Source organism: Chrysochloris asiatica, unplaced genomic scaffold (assembly GCF_000296735.1).
Source record: "Chrysochloris asiatica unplaced genomic scaffold, ChrAsi1.0 scaffold00395, whole genome shotgun sequence".
Taxonomy (NCBI): Eukaryota; Metazoa; Chordata; class Mammalia; order Afrosoricida; family Chrysochloridae; genus Chrysochloris; species Chrysochloris asiatica.
The window spans coordinates 1,299,022-1,320,733 of NW_006408913.1; the positions used below are offsets into that span (position 1 = coordinate 1,299,022).

At 44.0% G+C, this 21,712-nt stretch overlaps 1 protein-coding gene across 1 annotated transcript in view; it reads left to right on the forward strand.

Annotated features, from left to right (window-relative positions):
• The window catches only part of KANSL3 (KAT8 regulatory NSL complex subunit 3), a 59,895-nt gene extending 41,931 nt beyond the window's left edge, over positions 1–17,964 (forward strand). Inside the window, exons 10-20 of the mRNA XM_006876624.1 lie at positions 1,973–2,047; positions 2,223–2,380; positions 10,431–10,494; positions 10,900–11,100; positions 11,314–11,470; positions 14,441–14,632; positions 15,077–15,149; positions 15,830–15,954; positions 16,692–16,801; positions 17,198–17,420; positions 17,768–17,964. Coding sequence (XP_006876686.1) covers positions 1,973–2,047; positions 2,223–2,380; positions 10,431–10,494; positions 10,900–11,100; positions 11,314–11,470; positions 14,441–14,632; positions 15,077–15,149; positions 15,830–15,954; positions 16,692–16,801; positions 17,198–17,420; positions 17,768–17,964 — 1,575 coding nt within the window. The remainder of the gene's footprint in view (positions 1–1,972; positions 2,048–2,222; positions 2,381–10,430; positions 10,495–10,899; positions 11,101–11,313; positions 11,471–14,440; positions 14,633–15,076; positions 15,150–15,829; positions 15,955–16,691; positions 16,802–17,197; positions 17,421–17,767) is intronic.
• Positions 17,965–21,712: the final 3,748 nt, after the last annotated feature.

A 21,712-nucleotide genomic window follows, 5' to 3' on the forward strand; every position in this document is an offset into this window, starting at 1 on the left:
CCACACTGCTGGCCAACCATGTCTTGACCTGGGTTCACAGGTCTATTGAGCATTGTAGAGCTTAGCTCGCCGCTTCGTTGCTGTTTTTCCCTCTCTTCCCCTTATTGGTGACGAGCGTGGTCACCAATCAGAGCGTGTATTCCCATTGAGTCTTAGTCTTGGAAGGGGTTTGCACTGAGGGGACCCTACCGCTTGCCTTGTTGTTTCCTGGGCAAGCATCTTGTTTGTTCTTATAGTAATACTCGGTCTGCCTCTATTGTTTTCTATTTTTCCTGTAGGTCTGTCTTTCAAGAAGTATCTTCTGTTCTTCTAGCCGCTGCAGGCTGGGCTGCTCGTCCTTTCAGGTGGAAATCTCCCATCTCTGGAGATGTGGATGTGGTTCAGGCTTCTACCTATAGTCTTATGTATTGCAGAGGCTCCACAGGAAGCCTCCTTCACTGGACACATTGTAGCCCCATTTTAGGTATTCCAATCAGTTATAGGCAGAAGACAGACTTACAAGCTTTCTATGGTAATGTTTCTGGCTAATTCTTTCTCTCCCCCTCCTGTGTCTATTTTATAATATAATGCAAGGAAAACCAAGATTCAGAAGACAGCCAAGCATCTTAGCATTATTCCCCCTTTTCCCCATTCCAACCATGTCTCAATCTCTGTATCCTAGAGCCCTGTAGTTCCAACGTTGTGCATATATCATTATTTACTTCTGTCCCACTTAGCCCATTGAGACCTGTCTAATTGTTCTCCCATCTGCTTTGTTCTTCCATTCCCCTCTCCCTTCTTGTATATCCCCAGCACCCAAACTATCCTGTGTCTAATCCCTTCCCTGTGCTCCACCTTCCCCTCCCTCCCCTCACCCACCCCCAACATCCCAACAATCAACAAAGAATTCCCTCCACCCCCCTTTAGTATGGGTTCTTTTTCTTAGTCTTTTACAGTAGTGGTCCTATGCAGTATTTCTCCTTTTGTGACTGGCTAATTTCACTCAACATAATGTCCTCAAGGTTCATCCATGTTATGTGGTGGCTTGCCGCTTCCTTGTTATTCTTCAAGCTTGTGCTGCTTAATTTTTAATACTGTTCATTTGTTAAGTGCCTTCGAGCCATTCTGACTCATAGTGCACTGTTCATTGGTGGTGGTGGTAGTTGTTTGCCGTGGAGTCGGAACCGACTCATAGTGACCCTATACAGGGTTTCTAAGGCTATAAATCTTTACGGGAGCAGAACGCCTCATCTTTCTCCTGCGGAACAGCTGGTAGTTTCGAACTGCTGACCTTAAGGTTCGCAGTCCGACTCGTAACAACTGTGCTACCAGAGCTCCTTTAATCAGGTATAATATTTGGGGCTGCTCGAGTAAGTATGCTGTCTCCCTTATTTCCTGGCCCTGAGGTTGGTGGAACTCAGTGACTGCTCTAAGGAATTTGAGATGATTAGGAGCTGTGGTTCAAGTTTGAAGGAGAGATTTTTCTTCAAGTAAGGGAGATTAGCATCATTTATGTTCTCTTGATTGTATTTGCTGCTGTTGTTGAGTGGTGTCGAGTCAGTTCTGACTCATAGTGAACCCTATATAGGGATTCCAAGGTGAGTTTGAACTGCCAACCTTGTGGTTCGCAGTCTGTTGCTGATCTTACAGCGCCTTACCAGGAATCCTGTATTTACTAATAGTCGAAAAAAAGTGAGCAGTAAGACACTGTACATAGTCTGGGGGCTTGACAGGGCTGAAGTATTAAATTTCCCATCCTATGGTTCAGCCTTATGCCAGGGTTCTCTTAGGGGACTTGTTCTCTGGGTTGGGGCAGCTTGTGGAATGATGCACCTTGTCTCTCTTGTTCTTACTGTTGGCTGCCATGGCTGATGCACCTGGGGCTTAAGACAGGGGAACTGGTTGGTGGGCTTGGGCCATTCCTGGGTTTTGGGTAGACTGTAGCTACAGTGAAATCTGTTAACCTTGAGACAAACTGTTCTATTCTTTACAGGTGTCAGTGATGGAATACGTCACTGCAGTTGTCTGCCTTGGGTTTCCTCTGCTTACCGTGGATGGCCCCAGAGGGGTAAGATGGGGGAAGCTCATAGCTTGGTCACTGGCAGGTGAGCATGAGGGAGTACAGGCCTCATCTAATCTGGTGTCCAGTCAGACTGCACTTGCACAGGGACACTCCTGAGTGGAGTTTCAGGTCAGTGCTGAGTGAATGTAATTGCCAATTCTAAAACTTGTGTGTGTTTTAGGATGTGGATGATCCTCTTTTGGATATGAAGACTCCAGTCCTCTTTGTTATTGGTCAGAATTCCTTGCAGTGTCATCCTGAATCCATGGAAGACTTCCGAGAGAAGATCCGGGCTGAGAACAGCTTGGTGGTGGTTGGGGGAGCTGATGATAATCTCAGGTGGGTAGGTTCTCCCAGAGCTGCCAGAGAGGAGGGCCAAGCTGTCTATAAGGTGGAATGTAGACTAATCTAGTTCAGTGAAATATAGGCATTTATAAAGCTTTTTTTTTAAAAAAAATTATTTAAAAATTCCTGGATACTCTTTAGCTATGTGAGGGGTTTTAAACGGTTTGTGGGAAACTTCCGTTTTTCCATGAACTTTTTGAAGCCCCTTATCATCGCAAATATGTAAAATAAGGTCTGGACTGCGAAACATATGGTTGGCATTTTGAGCTCACCAGCCACTCATCAGGAGAAAGATAAGGCATTCTGCGGCTGCAAAGATATGCAGCCTCAGAAACCCTATTTATACAGGGTTGCTGTGATTAAGAACTGTCTCCACAGCCTTTGACAACAGGAACAACTTCTTAATGTAACTACAAAATAATTATCAAAATGAGGAAATTAGCATTGATACAATGCTATGGTCAAATCTGCAGACTCAAATATTGCCACTTGTCTTATTAGTATCATTTTTCTGGTTTAAAATTCAGTCCATGAGCACACATTGCATCTAGTTCCTATGTTTCCTCAGTCTCCTCTAATTTGAAACAGTTCCTCTAGTCTTTTTTTGTCTTTCATGACGGTGACATTTTTTTTTAACGTTTTATTATGAATTATGTGATAGTTTACATGGGAGAACATTAGCTTTACATTCATCCTATTGTATATCATTTCATTGCCATGGTTACAATCCCCTCCATGCATCATCAACCAACCAAAGGGAATACCTACAAGCCTGCCCTTCATCAGCACACTACTCCTCTCCCTCTCTGGGTCTAAAGTCCCCAGCCACTCCATCTCTCAAAGTCATTGTCTCTGCCTTCATCTCTGGCGTCACTGCTTCTCTGGATAGGGTCCCGCTCTCCCCTCTTCTCGCTTGATGATCCCAGGGACCTCAGCTCCTAGACTGCAAAGTCAATGACTCCACTCCTTTTGCTACAAAACGTGTACCTTTACATTTCCATTCCTCACAATCAGTCCTGATAACAATTATTCAATATTGTATCACAAGAGTCCTATTCCCATCTCCTTTCATTAGCCCTGCCTAGACAGACTAGATACTAACAGTGGAGATTCTACCGTCCTCCTTCTACCTTCCTCCACACCCTCTGTATCTAGGCTCCCTCTTGAAAGCTTGTAAATCAGTCACTTCTTGCCTTTGTAGGCCTCCCTCCTCCCCCATTTTGGGTAGCCAATGTTCAAGTTGCCCTCCCTGTCTACTCTGTATGTAGGGGGTGGGAATGATCCTCGCTGTAAAGATTTGTTCCCTCTTTTGAGCTACTGTATCCATAGGCATCAGATTACTTTTTTTTCCTTCTTCTTTCTTTTTCTAGTTGAGCTCTGATCATCCAGTCATTGGAGCCAGGTCAAGTGGGTATTATCTGCAAGTGTGGGTGTTCTTATGCATATGCCCTCTCTTCTTATCAGCTGGACACTTCACTCTCCACTCTGGTCCTCTGTGGCTATGTCACTGACTCTTGGCCCAAGAGTCCCCAGGTCTTGCCACACTGCTGGCCGACCAGGTCTCCACCCAGGTTCACAGGAGTCTATTGATTGTTGTAGGGCTTTTAGCTCACAGCTTCGTTGCTCTTTTTCCTTCATTTCCCCTTATTGGTGACAAACATGGTCACCAATCAAAATGTGTATTCCCATTGAGTCTTAGTCTTGGAAAGGGGTTTTCCCTTAGGGGACCCGACTACTTGCCTTGATGTCTCCTAGGTGAAGCAAGTGCTTGTTCTTGTAGTAATCAATTGGACTGCCTATATTGTTTTGTACTTTTCCTGTTGGTCTTTCTTTCAAGAAGTATCTTCTGTTCTTCAAGCGGCTCCAGGCTGGTCTGCTTGTCCTTTCCAGTGGAAATTTCCCACCTCAGAAAATTCTGGGTGGGGTTCAGGATTCCACCTAAGGTCTTATAAAATGCAGAGGCTCCGCAGGAAGCTTCCTTCACTGGGCACGTTGTAGCCCCATTTTAGGTATTCCAATCAGTTATCGGCAGAAGTCAGACTTACAAGCTTTCTATGGTGATATTTCTGGCTATTCCTTTTTCCCTGGTAAGCCATGGAAACCAAGATTTATAGACAGCCAAACATCTTAACATTATTTCCCCCCTTTTGCCCATTCCAACCATGTCTCAATCCCTGTATTTCAGAGTCCTGTTATTCCAAGGTTGTGTTTACATCATTATTTACCTCTGTCCCACTTAGCCCATGCAAACCTGTCTAATTATATTCCCGTCTGCTTTGTTCTTCCATTCCCCTCCCCCCTCTTGTGCACTGCCCTCCTTCCTAGCACCTAAACTATCCTGTGGATATTCCCTACTCTGTGTTTCACCTTGCCCTCCCTCTCCTCACCCCACCTCCCATATCCCGGTAACCAGCAAAGAATACCCGCCCCCCCCCACTTTAGTATGGGTTCTTTTTCTTAGTCTTTTACAGCAGTAGTCTTATGCAGTATTTCTTCTTTTGTGACTGACTGATTTCACTCAACATATTATGTCCTCAAGGTTCATCCATGTTATGTGGTGGCTTGCAGCTTCCTTGTTATTCTTCAAGGTAGCATAATATTCCATTGTGTGTATGTACCATAGTTTGTTTATCCATTCTTCAGTTGATGGACCCTTAGGCTGTGTCCATCTTTTTGCTATTGTAAATAGCGCTGCTATGAACATTGGTGTGCATATATCTACTTGTGTTATGGCTTATATTTCTTGTGGGTAAATACCAAGTAGAGGAATTGCTGGATCGTAAGGTATTTCTATTTCCAGTCTTCTGAAGAAGCGCCATATTGTTTTCCAGAGAAAGTGGACCATTTTGCAATCCTACCAGCAATGCAGGAGCGTCCCAGTCTCTCCATATCCTCACCAGCATTTATTGTCCTCTACTTTTTTGATCTTTGCTGTTATTGCTGGTGTGAGATGATAGCTCATTGTTGTTTTGATTTGCATCGCTCTAATGGCTAGTGATCGTGAACATTTCTTCACATGTTTGTTGGCTACCTGGATCTCCTCCTTGGTGAAATGTCTGTGCATGTCCTGTGCCCATTTTTTAATTGGGTTATTTGTCTTTTTCTTGTAGAGGTGTTGCAGTTTCTTATATATTTTAGAAATGAGTCCCTTGTCTGATGTGTCATTGCAAAAGATTTTTTTCCCATTCTGTGGGTTCCCTCTGGTGAAATCTTTTGATGCACATAAGTTTTTAATTTTCAGTATGTCCCACTCATCTATTTTGACTACTTTTGTTTGTGCAGTTTTCAAAATGTTATGTAGTCTGTGTATACCCTGAATTAGTGTCCTCACATTTGTCCCTATTAATGGCCCCATTAATGGTCTTCATAATTCTGGGGTTCACATTTAAGTCTTTAATCCATGCTAAATTGGTTTTTGTATAAGGCGTGAGGTGAAGGTATTGTTTTAATCATTTGTATATTGCTTTCCAGTTCTGCCAGCACCATCTGTTGAAGAGACTACCCATGCGATATATTTAGGTACTCTGTCAAAAATCAATTGGCTGTATGTGGATGCGTTAATTTCTGGATTCTCGATTCTGTTCCATTGATCAATGTATCTTTCATTGTACCAGTACCAAGCAGTTTTGACCACTGTAGCCGCGTGATAAATTTTGAAGTTGGGGAGTGCGAGGTTTCCAAACTTGTTCTTCTTAAGCAGTGCTTTGATAATCCTAGGTCTCTTTCCTTTCCATATAAAGTTTGTATTTGTTTTTCCCATCTCTTTGAAGAAGTCATTGGAATCTGGATTGGGATTGCATTATATGTGTAAATTGCTTTGGACAGTATTGACATTTTCACAATGTTAAGTCTTCCTATCCAGGAGCATGGTACATTCCTCCATTTTTTTAGGTCTCTTTTTGTTTCTTGTAGTAGTGTTTTGTAAATATCTTTGTATAAGTCCTTTGTTTCTCTGGTTACATTTATGCCTAGATATTTCATCCTTTGGGCGTCTATTGTAAATGGTATTGCTTTCCTAATGTCTTTTTCAGTGCTGTTGTTTTTGGTATAGAGGAATACAACTGATTTTTGTATGTTGATCTTATATCCTGCCAGTTTGCTGAATCTTCCAATGAGGGCTAGTAGCGTTTTTACTTAGTCTTTGGGGTTTTCAATGTGTAGGATCATATCATCTGCAAATAAGGAGAGTTTTACTTCCTCTTTGCCAATTTGGATGCCTTTAATTTCCCTATCTTGCCGTATAGCTCTTGGTAAGACTTCCAGCACAATATTGAATAGGAGTGGTGACAAAGGGCATCCTTCTCTGCTTCCTGTTTGCAGAGGGAGGGCTTTCCATTTCTCTCCATTGAGAGTAATGTAGGCTGTTGGTTTTGTATATATGCTCTTAATTATGTTGCGGAATTTCCCTTCCCACTTTGTTGAATGTTTTTATCAGGAATGGATATTGGATTTTGTCAAATGCTTTTTTGCATCAATCGATATGATCATGTGGTTCTTTTCTTTTTTCTTATTTATATGGTGGATTACGTTAATCATTTTTCTAATGTTGAACCATCCTTGCATCCTTGACATGAATCCCACTTTATCATCCTGTATTATCTTTTTGATGTGCTGCTGGATTCTGTTTTCTAGGATTTTGTTGAGAATTTTTGCAACTATGTACTTGAGTGATATTGAGCTATAATTTTCCTTCTTAGTGACATGCTTCCTTGTTTTGGTATGAGGGTTATGCTTGCTTCATAAAATGTATTAGGAAGTTTTCCATCCTCCTCTTATCATCTGGAATAATTTGAGTAGAATTGGTGACAGCATTTCCCTGAATGTTTGGTAGAACTCCCCAGCGAAGCCCTCTGGACCTGGACTTCTTTTGGTTGGGCCTTAATTATTTCATAGTCTAGTTCCTCAATTTCTGTTTACTTACATTTTGTTAGCATGTGTAGTTTTGGCAAGAATGCTATAGAGGTGATGTTCTTCTTAGCGTATCACATCAGGATGTGTATGATGTTGCTGTGTCTTACCACTGGGGATATTAACCTTGATCACTTGGTTAATTACCATCTCCCGTATTTCTCCACTGTAATGGTACTATTTTTCCACCTGTAGATACTGATTGTTGCTGTTGTTAAGTGCCGTCGAGTCAGTTCCGACCCCTAGCGACCCTCTAGAGGGTTTCCAAGGAGCAACTGGTGAGCTTGAACCACCAACCTTGCAGTTCAAACTGACTTTGCAGTCTAGCGCATTAATCCACAGGGCCACACCAGGACTCCATAGATACTAATTAGCTTGTGGGAAAAAATATTTTGAGACTGTAAATATCCTCTTCCTCATCATAGTTTCTCAGAAACCCTATACAGGCCACTATGAGTCAGAAGTGACTTGATGGCACTTAACAACAATGATAACTCATAGTTTACCTGGAGTAATATGGATGTGAACAGAGGTTCGATTTATAGTAACATGATTTTGTAGCTCTTAGAGTAAAAAACACAGCCAAAAGTTGGAAGGTAGCTTTTTTTTTGGTTATTACTTTAAAATAACGTTTGTTGTTGAGAATCTATACAGCAGAACCCAACACGGATTCAACAGTTTCTACGTGTACCATTCCATGTAATTGATTATATTTTTATGTTGTGCAACTATTTTCAACCTCCTTTTCTGAGTTGTTCCTGCCTCATTAACATAAACTCCCTCCTCCTAAGGTTGCTATCTAATATTCTAACTTGCTATTCTCACTTTGATCCCTTATGTTCAGGGCAGACATCTTTACTAATTAAGCTAAACTTTTATGGTTATGGGAAGATTTCAGGGAATATTCTTGGTTTAAGATTTAAAGATTATCTCAGGACAATAATTTCAGTGGTTTTTCCTCAGCGGCTCCAGAAAATCTGAATTTTATTAGAATTTTAAATTCCATTTTACGTTTTCCCCCCTTTTGAGAAAGATTCTATAGAATCTTTGCTCAAATCATTCAGTAATGGTAGCCAGGCACCATCCAGTTCTTTTGGTCTCATGGAGGCCATTAGCCACATATTCAATTTCTTATTATTCCTGACTCTCCATTTTCTTCTGTTCCAGGTGAGTGAAAACCAATTGTTGTATTGCATAACAAATTGCAAGCTTTTAAGACTTTGTTATTAATGATTTCAATTCATAGAGACCCTGTATAGGGTTTCCATGGAGCAGCTAGTGGGTTTGAACTGCAGACCTTGTGGTTGCAGTACAGTGCTGATCCTATAGCACCACACCAGGAGTCCATTAAGACCTTAGGTACTACTCAGCAAACTCGGGGATAGAACAGAATCATTACACAGATATTAGGCCATTTATCTAAATGCCCCATGAATTAACTGGTCCCAAATCTTGAGTCTGAACAAGGAACAAAATCCCATGAGATGTTTGGTTGTACGTAAGCAGCCTCTATAGTTGCTCTTTGTATGTTTGTTTTTGTTGTAAATGTATCTATCACACAGTTTTTGTCAGTTCAACTTTATATAGGTGTACAGCTTATGACAACAATCATTAATTGTCTGTATCACTTAATGTAATTTTTCTATCACCATAAACCAAAACTCTTCCATAAGCAATTGTCACACACACACACACACACACACACACACACACACACACACGCGCGCGCGCCTGATAGCTACTAATAAGCTTTTTTTTTTTTTATTTTTATGATTCCATTTCTTTCTATATTTACAGTAATCTGATTAGTGGTTACCTCTGTAAACTTCGGCTTATATACATTCACCTGTTCTTGCTTTTTTATGTGAGGCCATACAATATTTGCCCTTTTGTGACTGACTGGTATTTCACTCAGTGTAACAGTGTCTTCCAGCACCATTCATATTGTAGCATGTACCAAGACTGCCTGTCTCTCATTAGCTGAGTAAAGTGTTTTATTGTGTGAATGTTAGAGAAGCTTTTAAGAAAGGTGTCTCTTGAGTGAAGTGAGACGGTTACACTTGTTTACATGGTGAACTGCTTGTAGGGCTTTTAGTGGTATTTTTAAGTAATGGACTGCAAAAGAGATTGTGTTCTTTATTTGGGCCTCTGTTAAAATAAAAATGCTCTATCTTAGAGATGCATTTCAGTTGTATGTTTTAACTAGAGCACTTAAAGCTCCCAGCTACCTTGCCAGTTTCTATCTCAGAAGTGTTTTGGACAAGCTCTTTTGGCCTTTAACAATCTGTCAGCTCTGTGAGGATTTAGTGCCTAATCCTTTAAATATGCTGAGTTTTTTAAGTAACTCAGGCATTCTTACCTACATGAGAATAGATTGGAGTGTTTTGAGTCGGTGTAAGGAGTAGGGAATGCTGTTGCTGAGAGTTACATTGTGAGGCTGCTTGTAAAGCATGGTTTGCATGATGCCAAGAACATTGGGCTGAGAATTGGGTGACCTGAATTTAGTCTTGACCTCTTTGCTAAGAATTGTGGGTAAATGCTTTAGTTCTGGGATTCACTGCCCTCACCTATAAAATGAAGGTAGTCCACCAAGTCAGAGGCCAACAACTAGCAAATTAGAACCTCAGAATTTAGAGGCTCATGTTGTTCTTCAGCCTGTCACTGGGTACTCTCTTCCTCTCTCCTCAGAAGCCTGAGATTTTAAGGGTAATTTTCAAAAAGGGGAATACAGCTGGCCTGGATAGTTCTGTCTTAACTTTGTAGAACTAACTTGTGAGTAGGTTTGTTCCTTTCTTGATAACATCAGCTCTCAGTAATCTCAGGGTTTGGGCCTGTGTTGGGGACCTCAGATGAATATGACTAGAGGAGTTTTTTGTTACTGTAGGAAATTTGGAATTTATAGTCCTAGGCACTGTGTGTGGTTATTTACACAGGCTATTTTGTTGAATCTGCAACTCCCTAAAGGAGGTACTAGGATTTGCATCCTATAGATGTGGCAGTGGGTTCATAAAGATTAAGTTACCTGCTTAAGGGCTAATAGAGTACTCCTTCCTGGATCTAGATGGAAAACTCATTTTTTCCATGTGATTCCAAAAAGTAGTCAAAAAGTCAACACTCCTTTCTTTTCATCTTGTAGAATAAGCAAAGCAAAGAAGAAATCAGAAGGATTGACTCAGAGCATGGTGGACAGATGTATTCAGGTAAACAGTTGCTGTATGTGTGTTTCTCATAACCTTTTAGTTTTGGACTTATTGATAGCAGCTGTTGGCCCTGAAGGGTCAAGTGGTACCCACTGGGGCTACTGGTAGACCTAAACCAGAGCAAAGAAAAGGGAAACGAGAAGGCAAGTAACGAGCTTAAGCGGGGAGGGGAGCATCGAGAAGAAGGGGCTTAGTGGAGGGAGGGGCAGAGTGTGACCATCTGAGTTGGGTACCCCTCACAGATAGGCCCTAGTACCACAGGCACCTACCAGAGCTCCTTTAAAGACTGAGTGCAGAGGGACTTGCATAAAGCCAGGGTGAAGTTAATTTTACTTTGATAGTATTTGGGGAAGTTCTTATTTTTCAGACTAGGACTAATAGGTGTTTGGCTCTGCTTTACACTAGGATGAAATTGTGGACTTTTTGACTGGAGTGCTTACTCGTGCTGAAGGGCACATGGGCTCTGAACCTCGGGATCAGGATGCCGAAAAGAAAAAGAAACCCCGTGACATATCCCGCAGAGACCTGGCCTTTGAAGTCCCTGAGCGGGGCAGTCGACCTGCCTCCCCAGCTGCCAAGCTGCCCGCCTCACCCTCAGGCTCAGAGGTAATGCATGCTGAGAGGGAGGGAGCATTTTTGCTGGGAGAATCAGGACTTAGTAGTTGGTATCTTCTTTTCCTGGTTTGTTTGTCTACCTTGTACATACTGTAAGTTTGTGAGTTCCAGTGAGGAGAAGTCCTGGCCAAGGAATTGCAGGGGGACTTGCTGGCTGATGGTCAAATCCCAACAACATTCTCTTGTCCTTCTTGCCCTACTCAGGATCTCTCCAGTGTGTCCAGCAGCCCTACCTCCAGTCCCAAGACCAAAGTGACCACAGTAACTTCTGCTCAGAAGGCCAGTCAGATTGGGAGCTCTCAGCTGCTGAAGAGACATGTGCAGCGGACAGAAGCTGTGCTGACCCACAAACAAGCCCAAGGTAGGCATCTGTCCTGTGTTCTCTCAGGTTCTGTTTGCTGCAGTTTATGTCGTGCGGCAGCTGGAAAATACTAATATCTGTAGCTTTTTCTAAAGGAATGTGAGAAGCATCTTTTCTAACATTTCTGTCCAGGCAAAATGAGGGTGAAGTGAATACCAAGGGCTGTTTTCTGGGGTAACAAGCCAACAGAGGGGCTGTGCATTAGTGGGGCTTTGTAGGCCCACTAGTTGTAGCTTTGGCTTGGTGTTCTAGGGAAGTTAGGTTTTGTTCACTGACTAACTGTATATTGGTCTTAGACATTTTTTTGTAACTACCAGTTGGGTAGTTTGTTCTAGGCCTTGCCCCACCACTCCTGTAGTACAGGGGCTTTCAGGATTGTATGCAGGGAGATTGACGTCGTTCACCAGATTCTCGGGCAACTCAGCTGGCATCATGCCCTTCCTTTGTTTTATCCTTGGAGAATTAAGATTTCCACACTGGGAACTTTAGCAGAGTATATCAGGGTTGTCTGCAGGTAGGTTTAATTAGCTTGAAAATTACTCATATTCGTATGTATGAAATTCGGGTTTTGAGAGCAGCCTGTGCTACATAAGCTATAGGACAGGGTGGAACTCAGTGGGTAGGGAGAGGCTAGGAAGCAGACAGGACTCTAGCCCCTGCCTGCCTTACTAATCCAGCTGGGCAGGCTCTGAGCTGAGACCTCTTGGACATGGTTTCTGATGATGTATCCAGGAGAATGCCCCATTTTGAGGTTCTCTGGAGAGTGGGCAGGCTGGCTGTTGAGCAGAGAGGCCAGGGGTGATAGGAAGATGATCTGTGCGCTTCTCCTTGGTTTCTTCTAGTGAAGCCAGGGGGTCAGAACCTAAAACCAGGCTTATTATGAGATGACCCCTAAGAGTAGTGCTCACAAGAGATGGAAGTGTGAGTGGATGGCTAAAGGTGAAAAAGAGACCAAGCCCCTAGTGTCCATGTGGATGCTCTGACCTGCATCTTCTCCAGGCTAGCCAGAAACAAGTTCTGGGTGGATGTTGTTCCTCTCAGGCATTTAATGAAGAGAGCACGTGAATGAGGAGTTTGTTGTGTTCTGGAAGATATGAACTGTCAAGAATCTGAGGATCAAAACAGGCTTAGGGTCAGCCATGAAACCCTTTGGCAAAGTTGATGGGCAAGGTGGGGAGCGACACTAGCTCACACTTACGGAGAGATGAGGTAGTTTACTTCTGTAAAGATTTACAGCCTCAGAAATCTTAGGAAGCAGTTGTACTCTGTCCTATAGGGTCACTGTGAGTCAGAATCAACTTAACGGGCATGGATATGTTTTTTTTGGAGCCCTTACTGTATGCCATGCCCTTTTGGCATATGAATTGCTTTAGCTCCTTGAGTCTTCACCAAGACCATCAGTACATGTTGTTTTCAGTTAGTAAATGATTCTGCAGAACTGTAAAGTAGCAGAGTCAGTTTCAAATCCATCCAAAAACAGCCCCTATTTGTGATCACTGCTAAACTTTTTCATATTTTCCTTACTCCCTCTCTCTCCCCTTTCTTTGGCTGGCTGTGATTCTGTAATTCTTTCTGATTCATTCCAGCGCAGTTTGCTGCTTTTCTGAAACAAAACATGCTGGCGAGGAAAGCTCTTCCTCCCGGCACCTCCTCCTGTCTCTTTGGTGAGTATTACTCTCTTTCTCACCTGCTCACCTCTACTTTGCTCCCTCTCCCTCTTAGGTCATCCCTCCTCTCATCTGTGTCTGTTTTAGTTTCCTCTTATTTCTTTCTGCCTTTTTCTGTCTTCTGATTCTTTTGTTGATTTTTTTTATGCTTGCTTTGTAGTCTCTACTTTTCCCCATTCTTTGTGTTTGCCCCTCATAGTTTCACTCATCCTATTTTTGTCTCTTATTTTTATTTTTTCGCTGTGGGTTTTGGCTGTTTGTTTTCTGGGTGCCTGCAGTCCACTGCCTGTGAACCTGAGTTTCCTTGTATGGGTTTCTCTCTGCCTCTCTTTTTCTTGTTCCATCTTAGCTACTGAAAGCAAACACCAATCATTTACCAGCATAAAATCTTGAACTCCTTTCCTTCCACCCTCCTTCCTATTTTGAGTTAAGCCCGTACATTTGCACTCCAACTGTGCGGTCCTTCCAGCTGGCTGTGCCAGGTGATCTGCGCTCACTCCCTGTGGTCCCATGCCTTCACCCTTATTTGAATGCTGCCTCCCCTTCTTGTTTATGTTAAGAAGTGGGTCTGGGTGGGCTTCTGGATTTCAAGTGGAGGCGTCTGATGGCACCTGAGGGATAATTTAAGAGTCCAGGATGCTTGGCTGAGTATAGACTGAGTGTTTGATTCAGTGGATGAGGGAGCCTATGTGTGAACTGAGAGGGTCTTTCTCTGCACTAACAAATGATTGTAGCAGGCTGCTCTTATCTCTGGGTAGGAGCTGAGAGGTGGTTTGGACTGAGATGCCCTGTACCTTAGTAGCCACTCAAAGCCAGCCCTAAGTCCACTGTCTCCACTTGGCAAGCAAGCCCCTCAGCCTTGGGCTTTCAGGGCACAGTAGGATTCTGAGATCTGGTGAAATCTCTCTTGGAAAGAACTGGATGACCTGCTCCCTCTACTGGTTCTTTGTAGAATATTTGCTGCCCTCAGTTGCTTGGTACGTTAAGAGGCTTGAAACAAAAATTCTCAGGGTTTTTTCTTCTTCTTGGAATCGCTATTTGTAAATCCCCAGGTCCAAGGTGCCTCTTTCTTTCTGTTGCCCATCAACTCAGGCCCCACTTAGATCTGACTCCAGGGCAGGGGTGAGGGACTGAGAAGGAGCTCTTCTTTAAGGGGTACGGTAGGGTCCCACCGCAGGTGGGAAAGCACTGCCAGTCTCCTCCTTGAGTGTGCTTACATGTGTGCATGTGCCTGTGCTGCTCTCTGCTGCCAGGGCTGGTGGCTGTTTTGGATTGAGGACCTCACCTCACTCCCATCTCTTAGTTCCCATTTCATCAGAACAAACGGAGGAAGCAGAGAAAGAGGATCTTAGGGTCCAGCTGAAGCGGCACCATCCCTCTAGCCCTCTTCCTGGCAGTAAGGTCTCCAAGCGACCGAAGATCAAGGTGTCCCTTATCTCCCAAGGGGACACAGCTGGAGGGCCATGTGCTCCTTCCCAGGGAGCTGCTCCAGAAGGTGAGCTTCTTGTCCTGTTTAATCAAAAACTGACTGGGCTCTCCCAGGACACACCGCATTGCCCTCTGGGTGGCTTCCTACTGGGCATCTCAGCATCTCCTGAAGCAGGAGAGGTGCCTGGAGCAAAGAATGCAGGAGGTTGCAGGTGGGGAGAAAATGGTCATTGAGCCTGCTATGAATGAAAGTCAGGAAGGCAGATAGCATAGGAAACTGTAGGGTCATTTGCTGCATGATATATTATGTTCTTATTTGGTTTCTATTAAAGGTAATAAAATTTCTAGAAAACAGAAGGAAAGATAACCAACTCTCCGTACTGTATAATGAAGTTCTTTTTTTTTTTTTCAGATCTTCCTGTCTGTCCATATTATGCATTTAGCCTGACTTTAGAACCTCGCTAATTAGGACTAACCAATGGTCTTGGGGTTTTCTATTTTACAGTGTCAGGAGGAAAGCCTATCACAATGACTCTGGGGCAAGCAGGGGCCAAGGAGCTCACAGGGCTTCTCAGCACAGCCAAGTGGGTATTTCCTATCTCTCTGTCTGTCTGTTCCCTTTTTCCCTTCTCTGGTCCACTCATTGCTTTGAGAAGTTAGATTCTGGGATCTGTGTTAATAGAAATGTGACTTCTTTACAAGTGGGATCTGTGTCTTTGATTTGGATCAACTCAGAGTTCATGTTTACTGAACGATTGCAAAGTGTCACCTAGCTCTTGCTCCAAAGCCTGATGTCTTTACTTTAGGTCTGATTTTTAGAAGGACTGTTGTTAGCTGTGGTCAAGCTCACCCTGACTCATGATGACCTCATGTACAGTGGAACAAAACTCTGCCCAGTCCTGTACCATATCAAGATTGGCTGTGGGGTGGACCATTATACTCCCGAGGGTTTTCATTGATTATTTTTTGGAAGTAGATCACTAGTCCTGTCTCCTAGTCTGTTTTAGCATCAGATCACATCAAGCTTCCATTGACAAACAACTGATGGCTGTGCTTGTGGTGAATTGGCCAGGAATCAAACTTGGGGTCCCCTCATGAAAGCACTGAATTACTAGTACCCTAGTTTTAGAAGGACTTGGAAGGTGTGATGAAGAAATCAAAGAAACAAAATCCTTGTGCCCATTCTGAAAGCCTTCCTGGGCCCTCCTCTGGATCCCTCTCTTGTGGTCCCTGTGGATAATGGAGTGCCTTTCTCTGTCTCCAGGTCAAATGCTTCTTCTGAAGGCGGACTCTCAGCCAGCCCTGTGGTCTCCAGCAGCACTGGGCCCAGTGCGTTGCACACACTCCAGAGCCGCTTGGTGGCCACCTCTCCAGGCAGCTCCCTTCCAGGTATCTTGTAGCCTAGCATTTTTCCCCTCCCAAGAGAGAGTGGTTCTTGGAAAGTATCCCTGGAGTGAATCTGGGGGTACTTCTCTCGTTCTCAGGCTTGTTGAAGATGCTTGACATGAAGCTAGAGTTCATTCTGGGGTAGTGGGTTCCTTGTTCTTAGTAGCTTCAGTGAATAGATGCTCCCGTATCCTCTCCTGTAAGGACAGATAATGGACAGGAGGCATTCTGTGTTTCATTTTGGTGTTCTAAGCACATCTGATGGTGTACAACCATTAGCAAAACAAGGTGTTTTTCTGCCACAACGGGTCTTCTCACTTCCCCCATTTCATTCTCTGCATGGGAAGCTGGTGGCCTGAACCCAGCAGACACTACTCCCCTCCCAGCGAGTCTTCCTCTGTGCTCACAGACTACTTGACTGTTTGTTAGTTGAAGGGTAAGCTTGATATTTGGAGTTCTTTTAACTTAATCCTTCCTGGCTCCTGGAAAGAAAGGAATACATTTTAGATTTTCTTTATTCAAGCTCTCTGGCTCCTCCTAAAAGTTTCCAAAACGTAGGGTAGATGACTGGGAACTTGCAGGAGGGATCCAATGCAGTTTCTGGCACGGTTTGGGGAGAGCTTCCTGGCATCTTTCTGGGAGCAATGGGGATGCCCAAGGGAGAGTGCTGGTGTTTTAGTTGACGGTGAGGGTGGATGGGCATGGCTGCTCTGGGAATACATGTGCTATTCTCCTCCTAGGGGCCACGTCAGCCAGCAGCCTTCTCCAAGGCCTCAGCTTCAGCTTGCAGGATATCAGCAGCAAGACCACTGGCCTCCCTGCAAACCCCTCCCCAGGGCCAGCTCCACAGGTGCACATCTGCATTCCCTGGGGCAAGGCAGGTGGAGGGGGTGGGGAGGGGGAGGCACCTCTTCAGCTTACTTGGTTTGAGCTGGAAGACTGGGTTAAGGACAGCCTTCTGACTACACAATTGGGAACTCCCTTAACTTTGTAATCATGGGCAAATTTCTTGACCTCTCTGTGTCTTTGTTTCCTTGTCTGTAAAATGAAGATAATAATGGCACCTCCTCCACAGAGTTGTTATGAGGATTATTAAAATAAAGTATGCAAATTGACCGAAAGAGTACCATACCTGTGATAGGCATGAAATACATGTTAACCTTTAACAGTGCTTTGTGGGCCCTCCAAATGGGAACGCTCCTATTGGGTGACACTTTCTGATCATCTGGCATTGTGTGTCTCACAGGCCACCAGTGTGAAGTTGTCCACCCCCATGCAGAGCCTGGGTGCCATCACCACGGGCACCAGCACCATTGTCCGTACCATTCCTGTGGCCACCACTCTCTCCTCCTTGGGTGCCACTCCTGGGGGGAAGCCCACAGCCATCCACCAGCTACTGACCAATGGGGGCCTTGCCAAATTGGCAAGCAGCCTTCCTGGCCTGGCTCAGATCTCTAACCAAGCCTCAGGTGAGTGTCAGGAGAACCGTGGGGACTTCCAGATTTGGACCCTTCCCATCTTACATGGGCAAATTGTGATGTTGAACCCAACCCCACAGTGTCCAAGCCTTCACCTTCAGGGATTCAGCTATGTGGACCCATCTTCTAGAGAGGCTGAGAGGCCACAAGCTGTCTGCTATGACTCATGACTTTTCAGACTTACTGACAGGACATAGATGAACTAGTTGGGGAGGAGTCCAAGAGTGACTTGAGGGGGGTAGGGGCGGGGTTTGCAAGGAAGAGAGATTCCAGAAAAGGAATTCTTCGGGAGAAAGGAGACTATGACAGAATCCCCAGCTTCTCTATATCTTTCTCAGGCTTGAAGGTTCCAACCACCATTACACTGACACTGCGTGGCCAGCCAAGTCGAATCACTACACTGAGCCCCATGGGCTCAGGAGCAGCCCTGTCAGAGGAGCCCACCTCTCCAGCTCTATCCTCCGGCTCACAGGTCAGTCTGCCTGGGAGGACTGAAGACATGGGCTCCAATATTGGGAAGTTCGGGGCTGACTAAGTGGAGGAGCTGGCAATGCACTGGACTTGTAGGCTTATTACATTTAACTCTAGGTTCAGGGGTTTGTAGTTTCGTAACTGAGCAAGTCTTGGACCTCTTTGAATGTCTCCTTTTCTGTAACATTCCCTAGATTGTTGTGAGGATTAAATGTGTATATATGATTAAGTGTGTGCCTGGTATCTAATCCTTTTATTTACTTCCATTCTTGGTTTCCTCATTCAAGGATTGTAGTTAGGGGTTAGTGGCTAACATTCTTTCTTTGAACAGCAACTTTGCATTGTTGTACCTTCTCAGGTCTTGGCTTTCATCGCTGCCTTTGGAAGATACAGTTGTGTATTGAAAGCTCCCACTAAGGAGGTCTCCATCAATAATAATTCTTTAGTTATTGGATTTCCCTTATGATCATTTCTAATTTTAAATGGTGATCTGAGAAGCCATCCAAAGATTGGAGGTTAATGAAAAACAGTTTGATGCTAGTACTAGGTGTGCTTTTTTTCAACATCCCTCAACAGCCAAGTCTTCCTGTGGGAACAGGGGCTCTGCAGGCCTGGCGCTGACCCAGTCACTCCACATTGTGCCTTCCAGGAGCTGGTGACTGGCTACTACAGGCAGAGGACACTTCCCAGACCATTCCTGTTTTCACACATCTTTATTGGCTGTTCTGACAGACATCTATCTGTCTGAGGTTGTGCTGCCATTCATTGGAACCATGACTGCTGCCTTTTTGCAGAGGGGTGGAAGTTTAAAAAATTTTTTAATTCTTTTTTTATTCATCACATAAGAGATTGTTCTTTAGATACTGTAAACACTGAAGAAATATATAATTTAGAAAGTGAAAATTTTCCGTAACACCACTCTCAGAGATGATAAACAAACCCACTTCCTTATTTTTCTTTCTTCTAGTGGCTGGTGGATTCAAACCAATGACCTTTCGGTGAGACGCCATGTACTTGACCATTGCTCTACAATGTGCCTCTCTAGAGATGACTGTTGTTGTTAAGTGCCATCGAGTCAATTACGACTCATAGCAAACCTGTATAGGGTTCCGAGGATCAGCTGTTGAGTTTGAACCTCTGACCTTATGGTTCATCCCGTGCATTATTGCTTGGCATGCTTTTTTCCTAGTTTTTCTTTCTATACCAGTGAATTTTTTATTTGTTGTAGAAAAAAATGAAATAGCAGAATATGGACTATTTTGAAACTATCTTTCGGTTACAAAACTGTCTGCTCTTGGTACACAGAGAATGACTGCCTTGTTTTCACTGTGCAGAGCATGAAAGTGCGTTTTACTCTCCAGTTGGGTAGAGTTTGTGTTGGTTTGTCGGTATTGTAAACCATGCTCCATGAGCGCCCTGGTTCATGATTCTCATGTACTTCTGGAAACATTTTTCTAGGCTAGAGACCAGTGAGTGCAGAGTATAAGCATCTGGCTAGCTCCTGTCCAATTGACAACAGGCTATGCTGGTTTCCACTTCAAGTTACAGTGATGAGAATACCTCTTTTCCTACGCCTCTTTCAGCTGTGGAAATCAATATTTTAAATTTTAGTTGATTTAATTTAATCTGTTAAAATAGTTTCCTATTTTTTTTTTTTTTTGCACACACCTACATTTATTTCTAAGGAGCTCTGGTAGCGTAGTGGTTACGAGTCGGGTTGCCAACCTCAAAGTCAGCAGTCTGAAACTACCAGCAGTTTCACAGGAGAAAGATGAGGCTTTCTGCTCCCGTAAAGATTTACAGCCTCAGAAACCCTGTGCAGGGTCACTATGAGTCGGAACCGACTTCTCGGTACTTAAAAACAACAACAAACATTTATTTATATTGTGCATACATAGTAAATTATTGTTGTTGTGAAGTGCCATTGTGTCTTTCTGGACTATAGTGACCTTGTAAAGGGTTTTCAGAAATCATGGTGTGGCACCGTGGGTTAATGCGCCAGACTACAAAGCCATTTGAACTGCCAACCGTGCTGTTTAAACTGACTTTGCAGTGCTTTTTTTTTTTAAATGCTTTATTGTGAATTATGTGATAGTTTACATGGGAGGACATCAGCTTCACATTGATCCTGTCGTATATTATTTCTTTGCCATGGTTACAATCCCTTCCATGCATCATCCATCAACCAAAGGGTATACCTCGCAAGCCTGCCCCCCCCCGGTCATCCGTATATCGCCCCTCTCCCTATCTGGGTCCAAAGTCTCCAGCCACTCCATCTCCCCACGTCATCGTCTCTGCCTCCATCCCTGGCATCACTGCTTCTCTGAGTAGGGTTCCGTTCTCCGCTCTTCTCCTTTGATGGTCCCAGGGATCTCTGCTCCCAGACTGCAAGGTTAATCACTCCCCTCCCTTTGCCCGAAAACATCTACCTTTACATTTTTAGCCCTTACATTCAGTCCTGGTAACAATTATTCGCTATTGTATTTCAAGAGACCTAGCTGCATCTCCTATCATCAACCCTGATTAGGCAGAATGGGTACTACTCAGTGGAAATTCTACCTTGCTCCATGCCCTCTGGATCTAGGTTCCCTCTTAGAAGCTTGTAAGCCAGTCACTTCTTGCCTCTGTAGCCCCCCCCTCCCCCCCCCCCCCCATTCTGGGTAGCCAATGTCCAAGTTGCCCATCCTGCCCTCTCCATGTGCGGAGGTGGGAATGATCCTCACTGTGAAGCTGTGAAGATTTGTTCACTCTTTTGAGCTACTGCTTCCTTAGGTGTATGTCAAGTTCATCAAATTGTTTCAGATTATTCTTTTTTTCCTCTTGTTTCTCCTTCTGTTTGAGCTCTGATCATCCAGCCATTGAAGCCAGGTCAAGTGGGTATTATCTACAAGTGTGGGTGTACTTATGCATGTGCCCTCTCTTATCAGCTGGACGCTTCATTCTCCACTGTAGTCCTCTGTGGCTACGTCGCTGACTCTGGATCTAAAAGTCCCCTGGACTTGGCACACTGCTGGCCAACCAGGTCTCCCTCCGGGTTCACAGGAGTCTATTGAGCATTGTAGGGCTTAACTTGCAGCTTCATTGCTGTTTTTCCTCAATTTTCCTTGTCAGTGACGAACATGGTCACCAATCAGAGAATGCATTCCCACTGACCTTAGTCTTAGAAGGGGGTTTGCCCTGAGGGAGACCCGACCACTTGCCTTGATGTCTCCTGGGCGAGCCACTTGTTTGTTCTTGTAGTAATCTGTCGACCTGCCTATATTGTTTTGTATTTTTCCTGTGAGTCTTTCTTTCAGGAAGTGTCTTCTGTTCTGGTCACTCCAGGTTGGTCTGCTTGTCCTTTCAAGTGGAAATTTCCTCTCAGAAGATTCTGGATGGGGTTCAGGATTCCACCTATGGTCTTGTGTAATGCAGAGGCTCCGCTGGAAGCCTCCTTTGCTGGGCATGTTGTATTGCCATTTTAGGTATTCCAATTAGTTATAGGCAGAAGATGGACTTAAAAGATTTCTATGGTGGTATTTCTGGCTATTCCTTTCTCTCCCCCTCCAGTATCTGTTTTATAGCTGTATGCCAGGGGAACCAAGATTCAAAAGACAGTCAAGCATCTTAACATTATTTTCCCCCTTTTGCCCATTCAAACCATGTCTCAATCTCTGTATCTCAGAGCCCTGTTGTTCCACGGTTTTGCATACATCATTATTTGCCTCTGTCCCACTTCAGCTTCACATTCATCCTATCGTATTTCATTTCATTGCAAAGATTAAAATCCCCTCCGTGCATCATCAAATAACCAAAGGATACACCCCACAGGC